Source organism: Lepisma saccharinum, chromosome 2 (assembly GCF_977018435.1).
Source record: "Lepisma saccharinum chromosome 2, izLepSacc3.1, whole genome shotgun sequence".
NCBI lineage: Eukaryota > Metazoa > Arthropoda > Insecta > Zygentoma > Lepismatidae > Lepisma > Lepisma saccharinum.
In genome coordinates this window covers 203600021-203612254 of record NC_139230.1, presented here as the reverse complement: position 1 = coordinate 203612254, position 12234 = coordinate 203600021, and the positions used below count along the sequence as shown (strand labels likewise).

General features: G+C 34.3%; 1 protein-coding gene across 1 annotated transcript in view; it reads right to left on the bottom strand.

Moving 5' to 3' along the window:
- Positions 1-3116: 3116 nt before the first annotated feature.
- Positions 3117-12234, bottom strand: part of LOC145984270 (UBX domain-containing protein 7) — a 41833-nt gene continuing 32715 nt past the window's right edge. The window contains exons 8-10 of the mRNA XM_083117900.1: positions 11731-11902; positions 9876-9949; positions 3117-9122 (exon numbers count right to left, since the gene is read on the bottom strand). Of these exons, the coding sequence (XP_082974026.1) occupies positions 8964-9122; positions 9876-9949; positions 11731-11902 (405 nt within the window). The 3' untranslated portion in view covers positions 3117-8963. The remainder of the gene's footprint in view (positions 9123-9875; positions 9950-11730; positions 11903-12234) is intronic.

Sequence of the window (12234 nt, the reverse complement as noted above, 5' to 3'; positions counted from 1 at the left end):
AGAACACTAAACATTAGTACAAAACAATCCAGAAAAAATAAGATTTAATGCCTTCTTTGAAGGTGATTCTGCGTCATTTCCTCAAATGACTTTTTTAAATAGAATAGAGTGGAACCTTGATATTACGTTTTTCAGGTGACCAATATGAAAAACCTTAAAATGCAGGAAAGTGTAAAATCTGGGAATGTAAAATCAGGGTTCCACCATATTAAAATGAAAAGACATCCAGAGCAATTATGAAACCAAACATTATATAATTTATGGAAGAGAAATATTGCAACATACACTAACAGAGACCATTAAATTAAAACTTTTCCATTCATTCTCTTATAATGTTCACTGAGCAACTTTGCTGCAGTTCACTGCTATTAATCAATTGTTACTTGATGTATTTCTTACATAAAACATAAACACAATGCTATTTTGATTGATTGGTTGATTGATTTGGTTCATTTTACTTTATTTTCTGCCACTTTTGGCTAATCACGAAGATGAGGATGAGTGACAACATGATGAAATTGATGAAGGGGCATTCACAAAGAACAGTCATGCCCAGGCCAAGATTCGAACCAGGCACTCCTGGTATGTTAACATGCTGTGCTAACCACTCCACCATGGAGGTTGGCACAATGCTATTTTGATTAGGGCCATCTCAATGGCTGAGCACATTAAGCATTCAACTTCGATCTTGACACCTGTGTTCCCAGGTTTGATTCCTGGCATGAACATGGGTGTTCTTTGTGAGTGTTCCTTTATTAATTTCATCTAATCATCCTCATAAGCTGAAAGTGGCAGAAAAGCATTGTAAAGTAACAAAAATACAAAAAAAAATACATACTTTCAGTCATGATAAATATTATTACCTCATGTTCACACTCCAAATTAAATGTGTTTACAAAATGTGAATATTACAAGAAATTAAAGCATATAATGACAAAGTATAAAATTTAAAGACTAGTCAACCAACTATATTGAAACTGAGGAACTTGTTTTTTTTTCTGTATGGACAGGAAACTTTCCTCACCATAAATATTTGTACAACAAAAATAACAATCACAAGATACATTATTATGCACTACTTATTCCACTTGAATTTTAGCTCTGAATATTATTCAATTGTAACATACATTATGTAAAGAGCAGTGAACATTAGAAAGAAAAGGAGGCATACACACAATTTACCCACTTTCACACAAACAATTACAAAATATTCACAAACTAATGACCACTCAGTGGACACACATTTAAAATTACAATTTTACTGCAATACCACTTACTCTTGACCTGTTAATTGAGCAACAAGTAAAATATTATTTTAAGCATACATTATTAAAGTAGGATTCAAAACTGCACAATAGTTACATTGATGTACATAACTAATTATTTGCTGCATACAATAAAATCGAAATGGAAAAATCAACACTTGCTGTTGTAAAGAAAATAGAAGTAAGGAAGGTGTGCAAGACTAGAGATATACATGACAATACGGAATGTGAATAAATAAAAACAGCATAGTAGTAGTAACCGTTGTCTTGTAAAACAAAAAGTACATCATTCTGTAACATTTGCTTTTCACTGTCTTGTAATACTATGAACACATAATGCAAAATTTACTTCAGTAGTGTCTCGTGGCTTTTTTGGGGTGTAGGAAGAAGTTATGGTAAACCAAGGAAGGTTTGAAAAAATGCATTCAATTACAGTCACCTGTATCACTTGTATTTAGAATGTTAGCTGCACGCCCATGCTCAAGGTAGGGCAAGGGACCCTTGCCCCCTTTGAACTATGAAATATTTAAATGTGAACCTATCAAAATAACTTCAGATTTTGAAGAATTTCGATCTTGTTGCACCTCCCTGTCGTCGTATGGATTGAGGATAATAAAAAGTGATGCTTATACTCTCAAATCGTGCTAGAACTTATATTTTTTAATTTTTTCAGATAACTGTAGTTTAAAGTTCAATTATGCATTTACTTTTCCAGTTTTGAGCTTGCGTTACTTATTGTTCACTACAGTTATGTAATATTGTTAATTTTCCCACAAAATTTTTTTAGAATGGCTCAACAAACTAAATGGATTGAGCATAGAACTTGACAAGGTTTTGAGAAAATTGTTTGTTTACCCCCAACTTTCTACCATAAATTTCCTCAGGAACTAAATCGCGCAGGAGAAAGAAAAGATAGAGGATGGATCATGGCATGGTTTTTAAAAGCTTGTCGCTGGGTTGGCATACTCCCGTTTGTTTGAAACTTAAACCACAGATAAGGGTATATATGGTGCTCACGTAGAAATAAGATTTGGACATAATTTTATTTTTATTTCCTGGAAACATATTCCTTTGAATTTGATTTCCCTCTCCAAGGGACTTGTGTTTGCAGATTATGCTAGATTTTATAATTACACCAAAAGCAGGGTGCTGGGTGCCAACAAAGATCAAACTGTGCTAGGTTTAGTACCATTTTACTGGAGTTGTCATCTCTGATTGAGGAAACTCTTGTTGGTTCCTAGATCATCTTCACAACCTTCCCCCTTTCCTGCACTGCCCCTTCCACTCCTCACCCATCTGGCTGTAGTGTGACCACCGAGGTTCCTCAGCAAAGCCTGTGTCTCCATGGTCTTTGGGCTGTGGCTGTAGTGAGCCACAGCAGTCAACTCTTGACAGTAGCTAACTTAGTACATACATTGCACTCATAATTTTATAATGCGCATTAAACTCCTAAAAAGTAGAGAACTGGAAATAAGTATAAATGAACTGTAGGAAGTTCCTCATTTCCTACATGGAGGAATCGCCCATGATTTACTTTTCATTGTATGATGTATTTTCCGTTGTCTCTGCAATACTAAAAAGTATCAAACTATTCAAAATTTATTTATGAATAAGTATTTCCTTAAGCAGTTCCAAGCAAGTATCTGATTACGTAAATTTTATTTTCAAATGTACTGGTGTTTCAGCTACTGCAGTTTTTGCTGGTACACAGGTATGATATTCTAATTATTCCTGATACACCAACAGACAAAAATGTACTCGTAAGCAGGTAGCTTGTTAAGGGATGATTCATCTCTGATTATACTCCATTTTTTTTCCTGATAGTTCCTAATTCTGAGATGAACCCAGACTCGACTTCAAGTTACCACTAATTCAGATCTTAATACATTTTTAAACACTTAATATGTAATGTCTCAATAGATCCTATCCCTTAGGAAGAACCCTGTATATTGGTTAAAAATGTCAAGTTACAATACTATATATTTCACACATTGTCGACAGATTCTGAGTTCTCATATTTTTCTGGATAAACTTTGGTGTTAACTCAAATTTTTGAAAAGTTGTAATTCCGTGTCATTTGTTGTGTTCCAAGAAGTTAATATTTGTTTCAGATTTTATTAGGACCTTGAGGCAAAGAGTGACAGTTTTGCACCAGGTGTGCATTTATTTTAATATTGCCAGAATGGACAATGCTACTGAAAAAAAAATCTAAAGTATGAATTTATCCATATGTTGCAAATGGAAGCATTTTTTAAAGGTGATTATTAACCCGATGTTGGTAGACTTGTTAGTGCTGCGCTAACATTGATTTTTTTTCTGCTTATATATCTGTTGCAAAATATGAAAGCTCTTTGAGACACAGTCTAGATGGCTTTTGTTTTGTTACGGGTGGGAAAATATAATAGGGTAGAGAGTTCCCTTCTGTTAGTAGGAGCTGTGCCATGATCTTGTCATCACATTGCCAGCTGTTAGCATGATATTCATGTGTCGACCAACCTCGAGACTTTTTTTTTTTCATTTGTTTATTTTTTGTTTTCGTGAATTGTATTGGTCTCCTTGTGTTTAAGTGACTTTTTCATGATCGACAATACTCATATATTGCAATAATGTATATATTGTATAAAGCCTTTATAGCCTAAAATAGACTATGAAAGTGTAGGTGAGGAGCAGTGTGGTATTCTTTATTCAGAAGATGGTGATGTGAAGCAGCCTGGCACATGTGATCATGACAGCAACAGTGAAGTATCAGCCGTCGAAGTTGACAATCAAAATCAAAGAAATGTTCATGGGCCACAGTACACTGGACGTGACAAAACAACAATGTGGAATATTCACATTATGAACAAAAAATGGCATTGAGAACCAAAAAAGACCAATGAAATTTGACAAATGGAGGTGATAAGTCATTGGCATTACTCCGACATCAGTTGACCAACACTGGGTTAAGCTAGATATGACATTTGAAAAATATGATTAATAACAATTTTCAGAATCTCGTGCATTCCTTATGCGGGAAAAAAATGCAACAACTTCAACTGCACGTTACAGCTAATCAAATGGAAGTTTTGACTTTTCTGCTTGTCAATCAAATTTTCAATCTGTCCTCTTTCCATTGACATCTTTTCTATGTCATCAAAAGTTTGATATTCCCAAGAGAACAAATAAAATAATGCTCCCACAAGCATAATTCATTTCTCCTTGCCTTGTATGGCCATCCTGGCAGTGTTGCCCAACCTTATGCACATAAAAGAGATAAATTTCACTTTAAATTGAGTTAAAACTGACTTTCAAAGAGCTAGATTTTCAAAGGCTCGATAAAGTGCCTCCTAGGGTAAAGTGCAAGGCTCGAAAAATCCCGGTCGCCATGGCAACTAAAAATTTCAGCCTGGCGACTGTGATCTTTTGCTATAATATGTACGAAATTTTGATGATTCTAAGTTCAAATTGCAGTACAGCGTAAGTTAGTAAATGATTTTTTTTATCGTTGTGAACATTCCATAGAGTCCGTAATAGTATCTTACCCTTTGTCCCTCAACACCCCATTTCCTGCTTCCTCAAATGATTTAGCGATGTTTTGAATACCGTGATGCACAGCATCTTATACAGTGTGTTTCAAAAGTCGCACAACCCAAAATTTGGAAATTTATATCATGAAAACCGTAAGAGATATTTACACCGGGTTTTCTGCATTATAAAGCCTCATCCATTGAGATATTTTTCAATGCTTAAAATTATCAGTTCACTCTGTACAGAAAATTATATATATATAATTTAAAATAAAGGGAAAGCAGCATTCAATTTTTTCCAGAAATGAACTTCTAAGTAAGAAAAATATGTAAGAAATTATCGAAGGGTCATAATTAGACATTTGATGACTGATGCCATGTCAGTCTGTCATTTTCGACAATCTATCCTATCTTGTTATTGTTCTTTTTTTTTTTTTTTTTTTTTTTTGTTTCTACTTTATGTTGTTTCAGTGCAAAATGGCCAAATAACACTGTCTGAAACTCTGAGTAAATAAATAAATATTGGTCATGTCCAACATTTGATGAATTTTTGACTGGCGATTTATGGGTTGAGTGAAAAGTGCCGTTTTTGGGACATATCTCCATATATGGCAACACTAGCAGGTCGAAATATTGCCAACAGTCGCATGCAACATGTGTGTAAGTATTGGCTATATATTTACGTGAAAAATCGTAAATCAAGATTTTTGTGCCAAAATTGGACTCTAGAGAATCCTAGGCTGCCCCTGGTTACATTGAATTTTCTTCGCTCACTTTCGCCGCTACTGTGCCCAGTTTTTAAAATTGATTCAGCATGGCGTATTCATTGGAGCAGTGTGTGTGCTTTGCTGAAGAGTATTTTACTACTCATTCTTACACTCATGTGCAAGAGGTTTTCCAATAAAAATGCCCTGCTTCTGCTGTACCTCCCAAAGCAACTGTTTTACAACCAGTCAAATACCAACAAATGATCCCACAAATTGTTTAAAAGTTGGTATTTATTGTTAAAAATCAGTTCTCAGATGTTTTCAGCAAATTAACAATGTTTTTTAAAATAATGTAATTGCTTATATTTAGATAAATGCTAACATAAATTTATGATCCCAGTGATAGCCTACAGGATTAGTTTAGCGCAGAAAACCCAGTGTAAATATCTCTTACGATTTTATTGATATAAATTTTCAAAGTTTGGATTGCGCGACTTTTGAAACATACTGAGAATGCACAATTGTTAGTAGGTGGTTTCCTGGTGCCTGATTTTCAGAGCTGGCACCTAGCTTTGAAGACAATTTTTCGAGCACTGGTAATGTGAGGTGTCAAAGGGGGAGGGGGAAGCTGCTATTACCATCAACTTTAAAGTGATGACAATTTATTCTTAGTTTTCACTGTCTAGATCTGGTGGCATCACCCATCTCAATAATCTGCCAATGGTCATACAAAATCGAAAATAAACTATTCCCGGATAGCAATATTATGTCATCTTCACATAAGCCACGGTGTTTTAAAAAAAGTAGCTGGGGAGGTAAGAAGGGGTGGGGCAACACAGCCAATATAACAATATCACATTCAAAATGTATATTTATGGCAAAAGTTGTTCTATGTGGGTCGGAGCCAGTGATGGCACCATAGTGGAGCAGGGTGAGGGGGGGGGGACCACAGTTCATGGCCAAACAAGTGCACAAAAGAGCTAATTTGTCAACAGTGCTCATTACAACTGTTGCAAAAGGGAGAGCCTTGCAGCGTACATTTCATTCCTGGCTATGAATGGAGCCATATTTTGATTTGATTGATTTGGTGTTTTAAGTCCACTTTATGCACAGTAAGGCTAATCGGGACTGGACCTACAGTTTTAAGTGGGATCTGAACCACTATGTCCTCCACTGGGTATCGAACCCGGGACCCCTTGATTACAAGGCGACGCCGCTACCACTGTTCCATCAAGGAGGCACAAGCCATATTTTGAAATGTATGAAAAATTTTAGAGGTACAAACGACCCAGAGTTCTGAATAATGTATCTTGTTAATGTTTGTCTACTAAATATTTTTACATAGCAGTTACCAAAATTTTTTAAACAGTGTGATACAGGTCTGTCAGAGAAAATATAGAAGCATTATCAGCAAGCAACTTCTAGAAAAATATAAATGGTAACTTTGTTATAATCAATATTTATGGTGGTGAAAATGTAACAAGAAGTAATTGTTTGTGAATGTATTTGAAAATTCTAGATAATTTTGGATAATTTTGTGGTATGCCTCATTCCATAATTATTTCCAGAATTATGCAATTCATGCCAAAATTTGTAAAGTATGTTTTGCATGATTTTTATCTAATTGCTCTGCAGTCACATATATCATGTATAAACAAAGAACATTCATTGAACATCAAAAGAAGGTCTTATATTTGGGTATTAAGACATACAAAATTTTCTTGGAATAAATGAAGAAATCCAAATGGAAAATAACAGGTCAACAGGTAGTTATTTTTCTCAGAAAAACTTATTCAGACTGACAAACAACAACTTTAAAAAATTCTAATATTTCTAGATTTTATTGACAACTACCACACCATGACTTACATGTCTTTTAATTTGTAGGATAGTGGAAAAATGGCAGATCACATGTGAAAGTCAGCCAAACAGCATACTGGTCAACAATATGTTCATGCTAACTTTTAACTATGATATGCTTTTTTCAATGCAATTCATTAATACAGGGCAGCTACACCATTGAAATTTCTCAAAAATTTATCGTCTGAGGATGGTACACTTAGTGTCATTTTCTATGTTATTCTTCTGTTCAACATGAACAGATGTAGTCTTCATTCATTTTGAAAGCATAAGGTTCTCGCTCTCAGTGTTGTGCATAACAAACTACACATTCATGTGAGCTCCCACATAGACACAATCATATTTGCGCAAAATCATCATAAGCTTAGGGAGAAGTTATGCATAAACAAACAGCAGTTTACAACATAGGTGCTGATAATCCTGCTACATTCACTGGTTTCTGAGGACTTGACATAATGTATCGAAGTCCCATCGATGGTGCCATAAGCAAAGTTTAAATTTATAACACTATTTCATTCACAAACAATAAGTCTACAGCAGCAAGGTGAATCTGAATAACTTAGTTTCTTTTGCATAGTAATATCTAGCATTAGAAGTCAACACTGAAACAAGAAGAATCCACTGTGCCACAAATAAGGAACAGCAGTCTGAGAGCCTCAAGGCTTGGCTGGACCTTTGGACGACACCAGGGCAGCCATTTTCAAATTATCCTCACCTTTTGAAAAACTGCTATCATATTTCAAAATCTAAAGAATTACATATGCTTAGAATTTCTTCTAGAACATTCCTGTGAATCTTTGTATGGTTTGTTTTTGCTGTTGTCTAGATATTGGTTTAATAGACTTACATAGCCACAAAACTATTGATAATATCTAGGCAACAGAGAAAGCAAACCACAGGAAAATACACACGAATGTTCTGGAAGAAATTCTAAGCATATGTAATATTTCAGATTTTGGAATATCGTAGCAGTTTTTTTAAAAGGAAAGGAAAATTTGAAAACAGCTGCCAGAGGTCCAGCCGAGCCTCATGTTGTCAAAGTGACCATGTGTGCATGGTACAAAAACATTCACAATGTAAACAGACATCACACTAAGTATCCCATCCTTCACAGATATGCTATATCAGCGTTCTGATTACATTGAATACATGTGAAGAATAATTCCAAATAAATATCTTTGATACAAAACATAATTACAGATTATTCAAAACTAAAGAACTGGCTTGTATTTAGTAAATCAATTACTAAAATACTTCCAAAAATTCATTTGTAAACATGCTGATGTTTTGAAACATTAAAGTTTGGATATACGGCCTTAGACTCAGTTATGTTTGAATTCTAGTGACTACAGTGATGCCATGTGTCCCCCATATACACAAACATACATAGGGAAACAGAGATGCACATGTGTACTCCATCACCTATGTAATCGCACACACACACATGCACGCATGCACACACACACACATACATACATACCTATTCCATATTCACAATTATGCATGCCATGTTAATAATCATGGAAGAATCTTAATTCCTTAAAATCACAAAAGTATAATATGAGGTACAGATACATCACAGATGAAGCCATTTTGGTACTCTCCAACTGACACTTTCTTGAGAATCACCGGTTTTGAACAAAGATGGTCTCCTGCACATGAAGTCCTGCATCTAACAGTGTAATATCTTGAGCAGTTGTGGAAAGATTCCTCTTGGGAAAGTTAGTTACCAATTCGTACTCTTCTGGAGGATAGCCTTTAGAAGATACTAATGCTACAATGTCCTATGTGAGGAAAGAAATGACGCATTTAGAGTATTCATTCGTTCATTTGTTTGAGTGCTTGAAGCTGAATCATTTGTAATTTGCATGGAAATTTTTCATCATCTTTTTGACAGATTTGGCAATTACATGAGAAGCAAATTCCTTTAGAAATGAGTTGCTAAGATTAACTTTATTTGGGTGAAAATTGGGTTTGGGAATTATCAGATAACACTGCTCTTAACACAATCGACTTTTGAAATGTACTGTATCAAGAGGAATTGTTGCATTCATGAATTTAACAATCAATCATAGCATGAGGAAAAAGACTGTAGCATCTCACTTGACGAAAGAATGCAAACTTTAGTTAATTTTTGTTTCATACATGAGAATGTAAAATGTAGTACATAAAGCAGCATGTAAGTATACCAAATTAAAATGTACATTAAAATATCACTGCCTTACTCATTAACTAAAAGTGACTTAACATGCACTTATTACCAAGACCTTAATTTCATTTCCAACAATATTAAAATGAACTTCAATTATACTTATATAAGTCCAATGTCCTGGAAATATTCAATGAACTGAGTTGATCTGTATAAATTTAATGTAAGCAAGTTCTTGTCATATGCATTTAATTTGTGGGGAATAATGAAAGCATAATGATTCATGCACTACAAATTAACACATGTCAGTTCAGTTTATTCAATATTTAGTCATGAAAATTAATTTAACTAGTTTTACTGTAGCACAAACAATATTTCTTACTCTTACCTTAATGTGAGCTGTTTTAGATAAGTGTATCTTGTCTTTTTCTCCATTTGGAAGCCTGAGCAAAAACTCAAAACCTGTAAAACATAACAATATGAATGTTAAAGTAACAAATACAATAAATGTTTAACTGGAATTTTTTTATTTAATGTAACTGGATTTTTTTATTTAATGTCACTTTTGGTTATTGCGAAAATGGGGATGAATAGTGTTTATAAAAGAATAATCAAAAAGGTCTGGGCAAAGACTAGACCATAACTTGTTCACCAAGGCAGCATAAGGGCAAATAGAAAAAATAAAGATATGTGAAAGTAACTCATGGGCTATTTAAAAAAATGTATGAAAATAAAATTTTCAGCTCCAATACACAGTTTATTGTTCCTAAATTTACATTTTCCTGCATCATGTATTTACCTTTCCTGTCCCAACCCAATACAAGATATTACAATTATTTCCAGATTTTTACATCTTACCTTCTTTAGTCAAAGAACACTGAATCAACATACACTTCAGGTTCCACAGTATATTGATTTGTCACAATTGACTGCCAATCATTTTATACATATCAATCAATCCCATTGCAACTAAAATTAAAAAAAAAATCTGATTGGCAAGAGTTTGATTTGATTTAGTTTATTTTACTTCACTTTTCTGCCACTTTTGGCTAATCATGAAGATGATATTGATGAAGGGAAAGTCACAAAGAACACACATGTCCAGGCTGAGATTTGAATCTGGGACTTCTTGTGGAGGCTGTAATTGGTAATGGGTCTCGCATAGAAGGATCATTTGTTTTTCGCATATTACTTATTTCATAACAACATATTAATTTTGAAGGCAGTGTCTGTGGGCAGTGATCCTCTGAAATTGATAAGATGTAAACCTGCAGGATAAGCACTATCCACCAGGATGCAAGGATGTGTGCTGGGTAAATATTACCCACAAGCAAAATTACTTCTTATGTCCGAATAAACATTCATTGATTAAACTAATTTTATTAAGTTCGAACATTTTTATTGTTTTTGCACTTGATAAAGATGAGAAAAAAGACTAAGATGAGCTTTCTCTGTCAGGATGCATGGACGTGCTGGGTAAATATTACCCACAAGCAAAATTACTTTTAAAGTCAGAATTATAAGTGTTTTACAACCCATAAATAACAACACCTTCACAGATTAAACTAAATTTATGAAGTTTGAACATTTTTATTGTATAAAGTGGAACCCCGATTTCATGTTCTCCAGTTTTACATTTTCCCTCATTATACATTCAATCTTCATGATCCCAATAGAGCAAAATGCTATACAATTTTCCCACATTTTAAGTTATTTCACCTTGGTCCCCTGAAGAACGGAAAATAGAGGTGCCACTGTATGCACAATTGATAACAATAAGAAAAAAGAACATGCTGAAATGTATGAGCATGCACATGGGTGAAATATAGCAGGCAGTATTTTATATGACTTTGCGAGCAGAACAAACAAAGCCTCACACCTGATTTAAGGTTCCAACAAATGGAAGAGTTCATTGGAAAGGTACTGAGAAGGGTAACCTCAGGATTGGAAATTAACAAAACATATATTTCAAAACAATCGGTAATTTTTATCAATTTTGCGCATTCTTATGGAAACAATACAGGAAAGAGGAAAACTTATGTTTAACTATTAACATGCTACATCTTGAACAAGATGAATAAAAATGGAAGAGGAGAGTTGCGGAACAGGAAACACAACAGATAACCTATTATTATTATTAACTGGACCCCATGTGCAGTTAATGTTGAAAAGAGCACACTATCACATACACAAATAAGAATATTATCTCCTCTTGATATACTCTAAGAAAGATAACTACTTACGTTCTGTACAAGATGAATCATCACCTGCTGATACTTCAGGAGTCATTTGCTGATCTACCTTGTTTTGAGAAAAACAACCAAGATAGGTTACATCACAGCTTTCAGAGGATGAGGACTCACAAGAGCCAAGTGAATTTGTTGTTTGTACATTTGAATTAGCTGCAGGATTTGGCTGCAATAGGAAAAGTATATATTACCTATGCAATTCACACTAGTACAAAAATATTTAATTTTAATGTTGACAACTACTTCCCATACATTACATGCACACATAATAAACAATGAAAGTTCTAATACAAATTCATATAAAATCCTTTCAAATGAAAGGCATCACAGAGAAGAAACTAATTCTTACGTCTTTCCTTTCTAGGATGGTTAGAATATGGAGTTTCTTTTGGTCCACTTGATGCACAGAAAGGCTAATTGAAACTGGACCTACAGTTTAAAGTGGGATCCAACCACTATGTGTGGAGGCACATAGTACAGTGCGTTCGTTCACCAAGA